General features: G+C 45.5%; 1 protein-coding gene across 2 annotated transcripts; it reads right to left on the bottom strand.

Moving 5' to 3' along the window:
* Window positions 1-356: 356 nt before the first annotated feature.
* Window positions 357-16,807, bottom strand: CFAP20 (cilia and flagella associated protein 20). Of its 2 annotated transcripts, XM_003916965.3 has the most exons (6): window positions 16,396-16,807; window positions 3,659-3,738; window positions 2,829-2,940; window positions 2,044-2,232; window positions 1,584-1,694; window positions 357-792 (listed from the first exon to the last, which is right to left on the bottom strand). In XM_003916965.3, the coding sequence occupies exons 1-6, from the start codon at window positions 16,477-16,479 to the stop codon at window positions 787-789; spliced, it is 582 nt and encodes a 193-aa protein (XP_003917014.1). In that variant the 5' UTR covers window positions 16,480-16,807; the 3' UTR covers window positions 357-786. The 2 variants fall into 2 exon arrangements, with proteins under 2 accessions (XP_003917014.1, XP_031514050.1); XM_031658190.1 differs by lacking the exons at window positions 357-792; window positions 1,584-1,694 and adding an exon at window positions 1,701-1,937.
* Window positions 16,808-16,826: the final 19 nt, after the last annotated feature.

The following is a 16,826-nucleotide window of genomic DNA, read 5'->3' as shown; positions in this document are numbered from 1 at the left end:
AAATCATAAGGAAGAGAAAATCCACTTACTATTCATTAAGTGGATCATCATAAAGGTCTTCATCATCACATTGATGAGGAGGGGAGGAGGAGGAGGTGGAGCGAGAGGAGCAGGGACTGGTCTGTTGTCTCAGGGGTGGCAGAGGTGGAAGAAAATCCTCATATAAATGGACCTGCACAGTTCAAACCTGTGTTGTTCAAGGGTCAGCTGCATAATATGTCTTGTTCTTTAGATACTTTAATACAAGATAGTTCACAGCATGAAATATACAAGATGTTCAATGGAAATAGTTCTCTTTTCATATCACAAAGGAAACAGAAACATCACCATGAAGAAAGACAAACTAGGAACAAATGTACAAACCAGGAATATATCATTTTATTCATTTCCAGATTATGAGTATTACACAGCATATACAAATATTTAGATAATATATAAAACACAGCATAAACTGCAGGAAGAAATATTGGTCTGGAATTCCTTAAGGGCCATCTTGAATTCTGTAAGTTCATGGAAAAGGTATCTGCCCCGACACTGGGACAGGCGGCGGAATAAGCTCCAGCGTTCACGCGCCACTCACAGGACTCCTTACCCCCACTGCACTTACAATGCAGTTACAGAGTTACGACATGTTCACCGGTGTCCATGACAAGCAACACAAAGTATAAATAACAGAACTACAGCAGAGTGAACTAAGATAAATATGTTTTTGCATCATCCTCCACATAGTTTCCTCTTTAAAAGAAGAGTCACATCCAGGGTCTATCCCTTGAGTCACAATTCCAGTTATTGCTGAAGGGAAAAAACAGAAAAGAGGCATCAGTTTAAGTTACTAGAAAACAGACGGTCAGTGTCACAGGCCCCTGCCTCTGGTGACACTTGAGTGGACAGTGACTGTGGAGAATGGACACACATCTGCAGCAGACAAGCAGGGAAGCACCCACTATTGTGTTAGCAGGTACCTATCAGCTGATAATACTTTTGGGCTGATTAAGAGTTAAGATGGGGCCGGGCGCGGTGGCTCATGCCTGTAATCCCAGCAGTTTGGGAGGCCGAAGCGGGCAGATCACTTGAGGTCAGGAGTTTGAACCCAGCCAACATGGTGAAACCCCGTCTCTACAAAAATTAAAAATTAGTTGGGCATGGTGGTGGGCGCCTGTAATCCCAGCTACGCAGGAGCCTGAGGCACAAGAATCCCTTGAACCGGGGAGGCAGAGGTTGTAATGAGCTGAGATAGTGCCACCGCACTCTAGCCTGGGCAACACAGCAAGACTCCATCTCAAAAAAAAAAAAAAAAAGAGTTAAGATGGAAGATATTTTCTGAAGTTCTGTGAGCCAGTGGTAGGAAGTGCCTCATCCCCTCTCACCGTGGAGAGGGGAGACAGCAGTAACAGAATCTTTCACAGGAGCATTCCTGATTCAGTGCTGATGCTAGAAGGAGACCTAAGATCTTGTGATATAAAGACCCCCCAAAGTGTCAACACAGAGAGGCTCTGCAGCTGAATTCTTAGACCAGAGCACCTTCCAGGAGCACAGCTCCCCCAACTCACTGGTGGGCCTTCCTCTGGGGAAGACTGGCTTACCTTTGCCTTGTTCTGAACTGGGAGATACAGTTTGAACTCTGCCGGCAGCTCATCTTCTGAGTAGAGTCTGTCTGAGAAGTAAACCCGTCGGATGCGACAGTTTGCATGGATCTGTCAAGGCAATGCTTCTTTTGAGAGGCTAAACGTGACCGTTTTCTCCCTTTTCCAGAGTCTTCTAGAGGCCCTCTTCTAGGAATGGAAACGCTTCATCTCTGGCATTTCCTTGGCTTGTCTTAGGGATGGATTCTGGTAAGAGGGAGGTCTTTCTTGCTGCATTCACCTCTATACCTGATCCGACTCCTCAATATTTCCTGGACCTTTGTGAGGCCAAAGCTCTCTGGACAGTGTGGGAAACTGAAGCCAGAAATACACACTGTTCTGCTGTGTGGGCCACAAGCCAGTATTAGACGCAGTGTGCCCTAACCCCAACCCGGGGCTCTGTCTGGGAAAGGAGCAGTACCTGCACTCTGAGGGTCTCAATGTAATTGGTGCCATACGCTCGCCGCGTGAAGTCTAATAAGTTGAACTGAATCTGGTTCCAGCCATCATCCAGCCGCATGGGCATGGTGCAGATGAAGGGTTTGACCCGGGTGGTGCTCTGGTAGTTACTTGCCCGAAAGCGACGACGCACATTCTTGTCATCTAGTACCTGTGAAATACAGAGAAGCAGCATCACACAGAGAAGAAGCTCTGTCTTGGAAGCAGCACACAACCTTGTCCAGACAAGGACCTGAATTCCCACAGCTTGCTTTCCCAAGGCTGAGACTCACAGGAAAATAAACAGACCAGACACAGGTCATACGCTGCATGCAGATGGGCCGGAAGTAGCAAGTTTATCTTGTTTGTTGCCAAGACAACACCAGCTGTTTATGACATATAACAGTCGGCTGGCTCTCAGACCACAGAGTACCTAAATGTTATTCCTTTTGAAAAATCAGAAATACTAAAACAGAACAGCCACTGAGTATTAAATAGTCACTCCCGAAATGGATACCATGCTAACTCTGAAGCTTTGAAATCGCTAGATTTTCTAGGTGCTTACTATTTCTTTAAAAACCTGGCATTAAATTTTGATTACTAATGCCAAATTTACATAACAAGGACTGCATTGGGCTTATAGTAGAAGCAGAAAAGAATACATGCGAAAGGATAAAGATACTTTTGTAGGGCCACTTTTTCCCATCAGGTCAAAGGCTCTCTCTCTGGTATAGCCAAGAGTGGACACATTCACGTCCATGTACTTACCTGTACTTCGAAGGTAAAATACTTCTTCAGGTTTTTGATAATCATGACGAGGAAAGGAAGTTTAATTCCCAGTGTCTTCTTGGGGTCTGCAGGGCATGTGATGTATGTGGTGCTGTAGAGAGAGGAAATACCAATAAACACACTCCTGGACTCTCTTCCTTTGTGGTATACACAACAATAATACAGGGTCCAAGAGGAAACACTGGACAGCAGATCTAAAAGATTCAGACACGCCACCCAGTGAATCCCTCAGCCCTAAGTCAGCAGATGCTTTAACAAACGCTGGACCCAGAAATAAAAGCTTAACACAGGACTAGACAGCAGCAATAAAATATCTGGAAAAAAAAGCCAGACAGTGGATCTCAGAAGCTCCTCCGGTGAGAGAAGACCTCAATTCTGGTGCAGGGGAGCCACTGAATGACAGAAAACCAAAACTGAGACCTCTATGGCCCTGAAAACCACACTGTCCACCCACTGGATGAGCCGTACAACACCGCCCACTCCCCACACCAACACACGCTTTGGTTAATAATACAGCTAATACTGACATCGTGCTTACTATGTGCTAAGCAAGGTTTTAAGTGTTTTATATATATTCATTTATTTACTCCTCGCAATAACCCTATAGGGAAAATGTACTATTATTCTGTCCATTGTACAGATGAGTATGCTAAGGTCTGGGGAATTCAGTAACTTGTCCAGGGTAAGCTCTAAGTGGCAGAGCTGGACTCACATCTGGCACTCTGACTCTACAGTCTATGCTATTAGCCTCTATGACATATGCCTCCCTAGTACATGATGTCTCTGGGAGAACAGAGGTGGCAACCTACCTTACATTTGTCCCTTCAATCTCTAGCACCAGGGACTGGATGTCATTATCAGTGATTCTTTTGATGTGGCCATTCCGTACCTACAAGAAAGAAAATTCGATTAGTACTGAAATATCTGATAAGGCTGAATAGGACCATTTCAAGAAAACCATGGTAGCCCAAGAGGCGTACAAAGAAATTTGTGACACAGTACACTGAAGCTTATATGTACGTAAGCCATGCTGTTACCTCTAGACAGGGTCACATCAACCACCATGGGAATCCCAGGTAACTTGGCAATCCATAAATCAGGGGAAACTTCTCCCCAAATACATCAGCTCAATTTAGATTCAGCTAATATCTACTGAATGCCTACTATGCACCACGAATATCACACACATTATCTTCTCACTTAAGCCTCACACAGTCAAAACAATAAGGCAGGTGATACTGTTTCCATTTTATAAATGTGGACATTGGCACCCCGGAACTGCAAATCCCAAACCCTAAGTAGGAGACTCAGGATTCAGCAGTCTTTCCACTGCCTCATACTGCCTCGCAGATTTCTTTCTTTCTCTTTTTTTTTTTTTTTTTTGAGACGGAGTCTCACTCTGTCGCCCAGGCTGGAGTGCAGTGGCCGGATCTCAGCTCACTGCAAGCTCTGCCTCCCAGGTTTACACCATTCTCCTGCCTCAGCCTCCCGAGTAGCTGGGATTATAGGCTCCCGCCACCTCACCCGGCTAGTTTTTTGTATTTTTTAGTAGAGACAGGGTTTCACTGGGTTAGCCAGGATGGTCTCGATCTCCTGACCTTGTGATCCGCCCGTCTCGGCCTCCCAAGGTGCTGGGATTACAGGCTTGAGCCACCGCGCCCAGCGAGAGATGGAGTCTCACCCTGTCTCCCAGGCTGGAGTGCAATGGCGTGATCTTGGCTCACCACAACCTCTGCCTTCCAGGTTCAAGCGATTCTCCTGCCTCAGCCTCCTGAGTAGCTGGGATTACAAGCGTGCAGCACTACGCCCAGCTATATTTTTTTTGTATCTTTAGTAGAGACGGGCTTTCACCATGTTGGTCAGGCTGGTCTCGAACTCTTGACCTCGTGATCCACCTGCCTTGGCCTCCCAAAGTGCTGGAATTACAGGCATGGGCCACTGCGCCCATCCTGCCTCGTGTACTTCTTTGGCCAGAAAAGCCAAGGAAAAGCTGAGTGTTACTGAGGAGGGCAGCAACAAAAAGTGAAAGCATTCCTCCCCTGGAGTTATCCTGCTCCATGCTTCCCTATCTGCTTTTCCCTAATTTTCTACTTTTTAAAGCAGGAATTCAATTCCCATCTGTGCCACACACAGACGCCTTCTTTAGCATTTTCAGCCCACACTGACCTCTCTTTTCTGATTTGTTTTTCTGGCTCATGTTGTCTAGATGACATAATTTAGCACCTCATCCCACATTGTTTTGTATTGTTTGCTGCATATGTAGGAGGTGGATGATGGGGAGGAATCAATACTCAATACAGATTCCTCCTCTCAAAATATTTAGGAAAGAACAATTATCTTCAAGCATTAAACTTTTTTTTTTTTTTTGAGACCGAGTTTCACTCTTGTTGCCCAGGCTGGAGTGTAATGACGCAATCTTGGCTCACCGCAACCTCCACTTCCTGGGTTCAAGCGATTCTCCTGTCTCAGCCTCCCGAGTGCGGAGGTAACAGGCATGTGCCACCATGCCCAGCTAATTTTTTTTTTTTTTTTTTTGTATTTTTAGTAGAGACGGGGTTTCCCCATGTTGATCAGGCTGGTCTCGAACTCCTGACCTCAGATGATCTGCCTGCCTCGGCTTCCCAAAGTGCTGGGATTACAGGCGTGAGCCACCGTGCCTGGTCTAAACTTTTAAGCAACAAATATGGACAGAACAGAGATGTGCAGAGGCACTTTCAAAACAGGGCTGGGGCCAGGCACAGTGGCTCATGCCTGTAATCTCAGCACTTTGGGAGGCTGAGGCAGGAGGAGAGCTTGAGCTCAGGAGTTCGAGACCAGCTTGGGCAACAGAGTATGACATTGTTTCTACAAAAAATTAGCCAGGTGTGGCGCCGCGCACTTGTAGTGCGCTTATAGTCCTAACTACTTGGAAGGCTAAGGTGGGAGGATCACTTAAGCCCAGGAGGTCCAGGCTGCAGTGAGCCGTGATTGTGCCACTGCACTCCAGCCTAGATGACTAGGTGACAGAGCAAGACCCTATCTCAAAAACAAAACAAAACAAAACAAAACAAAACCAAATCCCAGCACTTTGGGAGGCCAAGGCGAGAGGATTGCTTGAGCTCAGGAGTTTAAGACCAGTCTGGACAACATGGTGAAAACCCATCTCTACAAAAAATTAGCCAGGTGTGGTGGCACATGCCTGCAGTCCCAGCTCCTCAGGAGGCCGAGGTGGGAGGATAGTCTGGGCCTGGGAGGTCGAGGCTGCAGCAAGCCGTGATTACGCCACTGCACTCAAGCCTGGGTGACAGAGTGAGATGCTGTCTCAAAAATGAACAAACAAACAAACAAACAGGGCTGGACTATTAGGGCTGAATGGAATATCATATGGAAAAGATCAACTAGGTTTAGAACAGGAGACATCAGAAAGACAAACATATGGTCTTTCTTTAGGTATTGTGGAAAGGGCTGTGTTAGGCTGCCATAATCAATGACTCAATCACACTGACTAAAGCTCCTCTTGTTCACTCATCAGACTTCTGATTACAGTTTGGCTATTAGACTTGCATATGGGGAGAAATCAGTGTTGAGGCTGGCAGTTTTATTTTTCAACATAAATTATTAATAATATGTTTCTGTTTTTAGACATTAGTCTCTGTGACTCTGTCCCTGTGAGTCTGATCCATTCACGGTCTGCCTGGTGTTCTACAGGTGACATCTGATGTCACTGCCCACCCTTTTCACAATTGCAACCAAGTCTTGTCTCCTTAAAGAAGAATAAGCTCAAGCAAGAGCAAGGACCAGTTATGAAGCATCATTTCTATCTTCGACAATGCTTAGCACTGTGCTAGCCATAAACTAAGCATTCAAATATTTGCTGACTTCTGGAATCTGTCACCCTAAGAGTTGGCACAAATGAATAGGTTCAAGGAGGGTTTTAAAAATTCCTGGATAACACATCCACCGTGGACTATTACAGGAAGCCAGAGATGCTGGGGCATATCACAAAGCCCACAGGACCGCCAGCATGAAGAATGCTTCCACAAATGGGTGCCCATTGTCAGAGACAGAATGCTGGGCTAGACGGGACCCCAGTCCCCGCCAGTGGAGCATTTCTTAGGCTCTCAAGACACAAAACGTCACATTGAAATGCTTCTCAGACAAAGCTGGCAATGTTCAATGCCCTCCTGCTTTGAATTCTGGGCCTCTTTCCAAGGAGATTAAGAGCACAAAGGCTTGGCTCTGTGCAGAACACGCCACCACTGCCCACCTCATTCGCCATCTAAATGTTCGCAACCTAAGTGGCAATATTCCTCCTATATTTTCTGTGTAAAACCAGGCAGATTCAGTGAAGAAGGAATTAATCAATAAATCATTTCCAACTAATGCGAGCAGCCCTACTGATAAGAGCTGGCAGTATTCCAACAAGATGCAAACACTACTTTTATAACAGACCACTAATTATTCTCAATAACATAACCATTCTTTAAAATGGGACAAACTGCAAAGATCAAATAGACAGCTAAATTGAAAGGATTAAGAAGTAACTTGGGCCTGGAAACTGCTATTGTTAAAAAGCAACATGTTGCTATTTATCCACCCTTATTTAAAGCATGCCCTCAAATTTCACATCCCTCAAGCTCTCTCCGGCCAGAGTCAACAAGAGGCCTCCGTCAGTCACAGAAAGACCAGCCAGATCTCACAGGGAGAAAATGTTAAGGGAAACTGCCTTCTGCCCCTCTCAAAGTTGACTACTTCCCTGGGACTCCAGCAGATATGACCTATTCAGGTCTTTACAGAAGAAAACAAAGCCATACAATGCACACAGAAGCCAACGCAGGCTGGAAGGCGGATAGACTGTAGTATTCCTACACTTCTGCCCCAAGGCAAGCTAACTTTTAGTTGGATTTTCAATAACTTACTAAAGAGATTTCTCTCTCCCCCAGTGTTACTAGATAACAAACACACTCACAAATTTAAGTTTTACAAAATGAATGAATGTATTCCACAAAACAAGGGAACTTGGAGGGGTCAAGGCAACTTTGTTGAAGGAATGCCCGTCAGTCTCTCTCGAGTTTGAACCTGGCTGGTGGTAAGACAAACTAAACAGAGCTTTTCCCCAAGAGACTGTTTAACCCCCAAAGAAGAAAAATACAAGTATCCCCATATGACAAGCCTCCAGATGTCTGAAATAAAATTAAGTGAATTTGTTAGTGAATTATGATTTTTCTCCTTTATTGTTTAAAAGGCTGCAAATACAAACTCACTGGAAAAGAGTAGGGTGGAGGTGGTAAGGGCGGATCAATCAGATACGTGCATTGGAGGGTAGGGAATTTCCCAAAGCCTTTTCTCTAGGCTCTGAAACTAGGATCAAAGGGGAGAGGTAACAGGCAATTGGGGCAAAGGCTCCCCACCACCATGGCAATGTGGCTGTCACTGCCTAATATTATAAAGGTCTTCCAGGAAAGCAACCCCCTCCTAAAACCAGCTTCTGACAACAGCATACAGGAAGATACACGTCTCAGAAAGTATCCACGTCCTTTCCTTAGCTCCTTCCAGTTCAGGGGTCACTGGGCAGGCTTGGCTTTGAGATGAAGATAAAATGAACCGCTCAGCATTTATTGCTGATGGTGGAAGCAGGTTTTAACATGCTCTGTCCCTCTCTAGATCACAAAGAGCTGTTTTTGATTTGTTAATTCTTTTTCATTCATGACACATTCCCACTATCAAAGTGTGGCCTATGAGTGCTTTATTCCAAAAAAAAAAAAAAAAAAATCTAAAGCCAATATTGTTTTATTTCATTAATTTCCCCTCCTCTGCCCATGAGCTGGAGGTACTCAAAGAGGTTCAGAACCCAGTTACTGGCAATTACAGATTATAATGGTTCTCAGCCTCTGCAGACAACAGAGGGGACCAAAGCTTCAGGCTAGTCTTACACTCTCCCAGGCTTTCCATGGTTGCTAGGGCAACTAATAAAGAACACTGATTTCTCTCCCTCCCCGGAATGTAAGCCTCAGGGAGGTGGGTCAAGCTCAGGGAAAAAAAAAAAAAACAAACTACTACTACTGGGATAGGGAGGGAGCCGGTGGATGCTATATATTTCTATGATTGCTTTAAAAATAACACGAATTGTATCCATTCCCTCCTCCAACTTTCATTTTTCTGGCCCCACCCACTCAGCCTGGCAGGCAGCTGAACCCTCAGCCATCTGGTATCCTAGCTTTAATGACACATGCTCTAATTTACATTAAGCCATTAGAGCTGTCCATTTCAGCAGGAAAGTTCCCGCACTGGGTTAAGGGCTGGTTTCCCAGACAGAAATTAGGCAGAGGGAGACCCCTGTGGGGAGAACTGGGCATAGCTCTGACTCAGACTCCCAGGCTCCAAGAGAGTCTGAGACTCCCTTTGCTGTACTTGACAGGGGCTATCCAGACAGCAGACAAGCAACTCTGGGCATACACCAACAACCCCTAAGTTAGCGTAAGGACAATTATGTGCATAGCTAAGAAAAGGCAAGTGTAATGAAAACCCATGCCTTTGGATAGGTGCTGTGGCTCATGCCTGTAATACCAGCACTTTGGGAGGCTGAGGTGGGCGGATCACCTGAGATCAAGAGTTTTGAGACCGGCCTGGGCAACATAGTGAAACTCCATCTCTACTAAAAATACAAAAAAATTAGCTGGGTGTGGTGGCGCACACCTGTAATCCCAGCTACTCAGGAGGCTGAGGCAGGAGAATTGCTTGAATCCGGGAGGAGGAGGTCGCATTGAGCTGAGATTGTGCCATCGCACTCCAGCCTGGGCAACACAGCGAGGCTCTGTTTCAAAACAAACAAACGAACAAACCCAAAAAACCATGCTTTCGTTCAATTACTGTAAAACCCGACTCAGAATAATGAAGAACATTCTCCCAGGGTCCAGCTGACCCTGGGAAAGCCAGAAAAAAAAAAAAAAAGTTTTACCACCTTTATGTCCAAATACACTGAATTCTACTACTGAAAATGGCACCAATTTAATTTTTATCAACAAGGCGTGCTAACTAAAAACTAGAATGTAGGAAATTTTTTCTGAAGAGAGACTATTTTTAAAATTAGAACAGGAAATGGGAATCTAACACTATCCAGTAACAACAGCAAAAGACTCTGGTCTAATATTTAGTCCTGGAGTAGGGAAGATACAGCAGCAGCTGAGAGAAAGACAAGGTGACAGGAAAGACAGACAAAGGCGTTTTCATGAATTAATGCAATCTCATCTCATGTACTTTTAGGATGCTACCTTGTTTTTTTTGAGACGAAGTTTTACTCTTGTTGCCCAGGCTGGAGTGCAATGGCACCATCTCGGCTCACTGCAACCTCCACCTCCCGGGTTCAAGTGATTCTCCTGCCTCAGCCTCCTGAGTAGCTGGGATTATAGGCATGTGCCACCATGCCCGGCAAATTTTTGTATTTTTAGGAGAGACAGGGTTTCTCCATGTTGGTTAGGCTGGTCTTGAACTCCCGACCTCAGCCCACCTCGGCCTCCCAAAGTGCTGGGATTATAGGCGTGAGCCACTGCGCCCCGCCAGGATACTACTATTAAGACTGAAAATTATACCATGTTTTGCACAAGTATAAGTGGGAACAGAACCTCCTGGTATTTTCCTTACAACCAGAAGTAATGTTTACATTAAACATAAGAGTCTTTTAATAAATATAAGATGTGCTGGTCCCAGATGTCAAGGTAACATTAAAGAAACCCCTAATTTCTTCTAAGCTGTTGGTTTAGAAACTTACAAAAGCTTCTATCAGGAACCTGTATAGCCAGGAATACAGACCTTAAGAAGCTAATAATGTCACGTGTGATAAGTAGCAGTAAATTAACTTAGCCTGAAGAGTCAAGGAAGGTCACTCTGAGAAAGGCCTTTGAACTGTGACTGGAGACTAATTTGAAAAGATGGGAGTGAGGCTTGTGGGGTGGTGAGGGGCAGCGCCCAGCAGAGGGACCAGGAAGTGCAAAAGCTTAAAGGTGAGAGAACAGGACTTCCTTCAATTCAGTAGGAGGCTACTACTAAGAGGGGGAACCGGGTGAGGTGAGCCCCGCCTGGAGAACGAGTGAAGCAGGTGCCACAGCATGGGTTATGTGGCCTTAGAGCCACATTAAGGGCTTAGGGCTGGGCGAGCCACGGTGCAGCAACTAAATTCTTCTCATTTCAGAAGTCTGGTTTTACTGTATTTCGTATTCCTAGACATCTGGATGGTGGGCTCATTTCAAACATCTTATTTTAGTTTTGAGCAAATTCCTTAGTCCCTGCCATATTTAATACTATATGTCATTACTTATAAAGTACTAACTACAGTCATGCATTGCTTAAGCATGGGGTCACGTTCTGAGAAATGCCTCATTAGGCAGTTCCATGGCTGTGTGAATATCAGAGTGTACTTACACAAACTTAGACAGTACAACATCCTACACACCTGGGCTATATGGTATAGCCTATTGCCCCTAGGCTACAATCTGTACAGCATACAACTGTACTGAATACTGTAGGCAACTGTAACATAATGGTAAGTATTTGTGTTTCTAAACATAGAAAAGGTGCAGTAAAGTACTGTATAAATGATAAAAAGTGATACAACTGGATAGGGCACTGGCCATGGGTGGAGATTGCAGGACTGGAAGTTGCTCTGGGTTGAGTCAGTGAGTGGTGAGTGAATGTGAAGGCCTAGGACATTACTGAACACTTTATGAACACCATACATTTATGCTACACTACATTTATTTTATTTAGTTATTTAATTAGGGCTGGGATTACAGGCATGAGCCACTACACCTGGCAGGCTACACTAAATTTATTAAAAATATTTTTCCTTCATCAATAATAAATTAACCTTGGCTTACTGAAACATTTTTACTTTATAAACTTTAAAAATTGAAAAAACTTTTAGTCTATTTTGTAATAACACTTAGCTTAAAACACAAACACAATGTTCAACTGCACAAAAATATTTTCTTTCTATATATTTTTATTCCATAAGCTTTTTCCTTTTTTTTTTTTTTTTTTACTTTTTAAACTTTTTTTGTTAAAAACTAAGACACAGACACCACACACATGAGCCTAGGGCCGCACAGGGTGAGGATCATTAACATCAATCACAGTCTTCACCTCCACATGCTGTCCCACTGGAAGGTCTGCAGGAGCAATAACGCACATGGCGCTGTCATCTCCTATGACAACACTGCCTTCTTCTGAAATATCTCCTGAAGGACCTGCCTAAGGCTATTTTACAGTTAACTTTTTGTTGTTGTTGTTGTTGTTTTCTTTTTTTTTTTTTTTTTGAGACGGAGTCTCGCTCTGTCGCCCAGGCTGGAGTGCAGTGGCCGGATCTCAACTCACTGCAAGCTCCGCCTCCCGGGTTTGCGCCATTCTCCTGCCTCAGCCTCCCGAGTAGCTGGGACTACAGGCGCCGGCCACCTCGCCCGGCTAGTTTTTTGTATTTTTTAGTAGAGACGGGGTTTCACCGTGTTAGCCAGGATGGTCTCGATCTCCTGACCTCGTGATCCGCCCGTCTCGGCCTCCCAAGGTGCTGGGATTACAGGCTTGAGCCACCGCGCCCGGCAACTTTTTGTTGTTGTTGTAAGTAGAAGTATGTTCTAAAATTATGATAAGGCCCAGCACGGGAGCTCATGCTTGTAATTCTAGCACTTCGGGAGGCTGAGGCAGGAGGGCTGCTTGAGCATAGGAATTCAAGACCACCTGGGCAACATGGAGAAACCCTGTTCTCTACAGAAATAGAAAAATTAGCGAGGTGTGCTGGTGAGGGCCTGTAGTCCCAGCTACTTGGGAAGTTGAGGTGGGAGGATTGCTTGAGCCCAGGAGATCGAGACTGCAGTGAGCCCTGATGTGCTACCGCGTTCCAGCCTGGAAAACGGCAAGACCTTGTCTCAGAAAAATAAAATACAATAAAATAATGATAAAGAGTACAGTAAATACATAAGCCAGTAACATAGTCATTTATCATCAAGTGTTAGGCACCATACATCATTGTATATGCTACACTTTTACATGACTGGTAGTGGAGTAGGTTGGTTTACACCTACTCATAAACACGAGTAATGCATTTGACTTAACGAACAACTATTATGTCACTAAGCGATAGGAATTTTTCAGCTCCATGATAATCTTATGGCACCACTGTCATGTGTAAGGTCTGTCGTTGACCAAAACGCCATCATGTGGTGCATGACTGCATATACTATAACTCTGTTGCTAAGGACTTTATATACAGCTTCACTGAATCTTCATAACCGTGAGAAATAGATGAGAAAACTGAGTGGTTAAGGACATGGCTAAGGTCACACAACTGGAACACAGCACAGCCAGGATGCAAATCCAAGATGTCTGACCACGCCCTAGCACTGAGGTTCTTAGGCAAGATACTGCTCTTCCGCTTAAGGAACCTGCAGTCCAGTGGACGATCTACAATAGAAAACTGCCAGCCACAGGCGTACCCATGAGGCTTAACTCAAATTCCCAATGAAAGGAATGTTTTTTTTTTTTTTGAGATGGAGTCTGGCTCTGTTGCCCAGGCTGGAGTGCAGTGGCCGGATCTCAGCTCACTGCAAGCTCCGCCTCCCAGGTTCATGCCATTCTCCTGCCTCAGCCTCCTGAGTAGCTGGGACTACAGGCGCCCACCACCTCGCCCGGCTAGTCTTTTGTATGTTTTAGTAGAGACGGGGTTTCACCGTGTTAGCCAGGATGGTCTCGATCTCCTGACCTCGTGATCCACCCGTCTCGGCCTCCCAAAGTGCTGGGATTACAGGCTTGAGCCACCGCGCCCGGCCGAAAGGAATGTTTAAGTTGAGATCCGAAGGATGAGATGGAGGGGAGGGGCTGTGAGCTTCAGAGTGTCAAATAAATTGCAGGTGTTACAAACACGAACGAGCAAGCCATCCTCATAAAAAGGGAAGCTTGCAAATTCACTGGTACTGTGAATACAGTGCTCACTTCTACACAGACACAGAGCCTAAACAACAGTCAAACCAAATTTCTCAAGATTCTTCAAAGAAACCAAACAGAAATTCTCTCTATATATACTCAGGAAAGAAAACAGTAAAGTTTTCTGGAAATAAAATAACTATAAATAGGCACCACAGTCAATATATACCTAGTGGCAAAAGTCAAGGCCATGTCTAGCTAAATGTAGACAGTCCTCAACTCCCCACAAACTCTGTCCTTATTACAACTTTGCCTTAGTCCCTGGGAGCAGGAAAAATGTTTTCTCTATCTTCCCAAGTCTACACAAAGCCTGTCACTCAGCTGTCGCTCAATAAATCTTTAATAAGTACATCAATTCCCAGCATTCCCCCTACTGGATTGAATTTCCAGCACTTTCTGAGGACTTATAGCTGAGAAAAAGCACACACGACAAAGCTGAGGGATATGGCCCCAAACTTTTTTTCTTCTCTTTCCTTCCCTTGCCCCAAGAGGGGAACAAAACCTCAATCCTAAACATTTTTCAATTGAGTCTAAATAAGAGTTAGAAACACAAAATTAACTTTTACCATTGTGAAGATTTTGCTTGAAATGAGTGTTCTAAAGGTTTTGCCAAAGTGTCTCTTTAATTTACTCCAAGTAACCCTGCCAATCGATTTAACAATGTTTTCACACGTGTTTATGTCATCAGGGTACCATCCAACCTCTAGTGGCGTTGTTAAGGGACACAGTGCACCATGGTTACTTTGCTTTTATATTCTTGGGTAAACATGTTGACCAGTCAAAAAGCCACATTTGAAAACTAAAACACAGCACACAAGATCAAGCCCAGAAGGGTTAAAATGGAAAACTGATACAAGTTTCCTAACAGAAATTCTGAGGCCTCCCTACTACGGGAATTCTTTGAGCTTTAGTAAGTTCTCTGATCTGCTCTGAAAACCTCTCCTCCTAGGTCAAGTCCCATTCCCGATTTCAATTGCCTTATACTGACACTTTGTTACAATTCAGTTTCCAAATTCCACTGGCACAGAGGGCTCCCCTCTCTTGATGCCTTCTGACAGCCCATAACTGAGTCAAGCGACAGCTGGGAAACCAATCTCCTTACAAAGTTCCCAGGCACCCCGGGCTCTCTTTGTACAGACGCAATTTATAGTTTACGATGCTTTATTCCATTGTGAAAAAAAACCATGAAACCAAAAACCTCAGTAAGGCAGCAACATTAAGGAACTGCTTTCCTGTACTCCGGCACTAGCTCTAGCTTGTGGATAGAATCATCTGAAAGAGAAGAGATAGATGGGCAGATTTTACATACACGAAGGCCCAACTTCATTATATTCAGATTTTTCAACTATCTTATGAAAGTAACACTATGAACACACCATCCTCACAGCTGCCCTCAGAACGCAGAGTTCCCTAGTGGTGACAGGCAGAAAGCTGCCCATGTTCTCTCCCAACTTTATGTGGCCCAGAGCTCTCATCTGTGGATAAGGGAATACAGAGGCTTGTTCCGAGATAAAATCCAAAATTCTTGGCTTCATTACCAATAAACCCTGCTGAGATTATTCCACATGCATCTCTATAAAAAGCAGCATTCATCATACCCACACTCGACATTCTCCCAGAGAGAAGTACTAAGAATATGACTGAAATTCCACACTGGAGTGCCTCCTGTAACTTATATTCAAGAAATAGTACAGCTGATTGCCTGGGAATTTGCATGAAGAACGAAATACCAAAGTAATAAAATGCAGACCAATTCATAGACAGCTAGATCTTTCTTCACATCTGCAAAAAATAGACTCATCATCTCGTGGGGCCAAACACAGTATCATCTAGTGGATGCCGGAATAAAGATGAGGCCTGTACTTGGCTCTGAGTTTATTAATCCAAACAAGACTTTGACTGTCAGCATTCTGCAGTTTTCCTGATGGAGAAATCAGGTACCGAGGGCATAGTACAGGCAAGTCACAGTGAGTGTGGAGCAGGTGCCAAGGGCCACTGAATTCTGACTTATTTGGGATCAGTGGGAGGAAGGGAGCAAATAAATGAAATTTAAACATCACTGGCTTGGCCGGAGGTTTTCTGTCTGCGCCTCTGTAAGGGTGCCTGAACAAAGGCTCTGTGTCTAGCGCCCAGCACCATGCCTGGCACAAAACAGGATATCAGTAAATATTTGGAATCCGTGAATAGCAGGTACTTTCATCTGTACATCCCCGAAGCTCCCTCAAATAAGTTCGTGCATTTCATGCTAGGAGATGGGCACCATCAACCCCATTATATTGGTGGGGAAACAGTGGCTCAAAAGAAGGGACTGACCGACCAAGTCAAGTCAGCAGCAAGGGTCGTGGCCCTAACCACACCACAGCTGCAGGACGCTTAGATCCCAGCCACGCCCACCCACATGCACCACCTCACCTCCTCCGCTGCTTACACGACGCCCCCACCTCGCGCCCCAGTCCCGCCAGGCTGAGGACAAGGCACAGCGTCCTCTCCGCCTCTCCCAGGCCCCAATTCGACACAACCATTCCCCGTCCCCAGTCCCCAGACGAGGAGGGGGTGTAGCCCCTCCACCCCGCACCGCCGCCGCCCCCAGCCCGACCTTTTTGTCCCAGATTTGCAGGGGCTTGCTGCCGATGCTGTAGAGGATGGAGAGGAAGCCGCTCTGGAACGTATTTTTGAACATCTCGCCGGCGGCCTTCTCCTAAGCCGCCCCGGAGCCGAGCTAGGCCCAGGAGTAGATACAGGCACCGAGCGGCGACGGCACAGCAGCAGGCCGGCCCTGTTCCGAAGAAGGGTGGTTGAGCTCCCGGCCTCCGGATCTGCAGTCACTGATGGCCGGACTCGGACGCGGGAACGCAAAGTCCGCGATCTTCAGCTCCTAAGCTGCGAGCTCAGAACGGAAACCACAGCAACTACCGCCCGCGCCGCGGTATTTCCCCGCCTTCAATGGAGGCGGAGGGCCGCCCGTTGCTTAAAATGAATCCCTCCGCCCATCTGAGCCCGCCCCTGGGAGCGCGGGGTCCAATCCCG

The sequence above is a fragment of the Papio anubis genome, chromosome 18 (assembly GCF_008728515.1).
Source record: "Papio anubis isolate 15944 chromosome 18, Panubis1.0, whole genome shotgun sequence".
Lineage (NCBI taxonomy): Eukaryota > Metazoa > Chordata > Mammalia > Primates > Cercopithecidae > Papio > Papio anubis.
Note: the sequence above shows the minus strand (reverse complement) of the source record. Positions and strands in the feature narration are given on the sequence as shown.

Excerpts from the sequence above, each read along its gene's own strand:
- CFAP20 (XM_003916965.3), bottom strand. The coding sequence starts at position 16,479 with ATGTTCAAAAATACGTTCCAGAGCGGCTTCCTCTCCATCCTCTACAGC. Across the intron at positions 2,941-3,658 it reads ATTGAAGGGACAAATGTAAG|CACCACATACATCACATGCC; the intron begins GTAGGTTGCCAC and ends CTCTCTCTACAG. Across the intron at positions 2,233-2,828 it reads ATTTTACCTTCGAAGTACAG|GTACTAGATGACAAGAATGT; the intron begins GTAAGTACATGG and ends TGTATTTCACAG.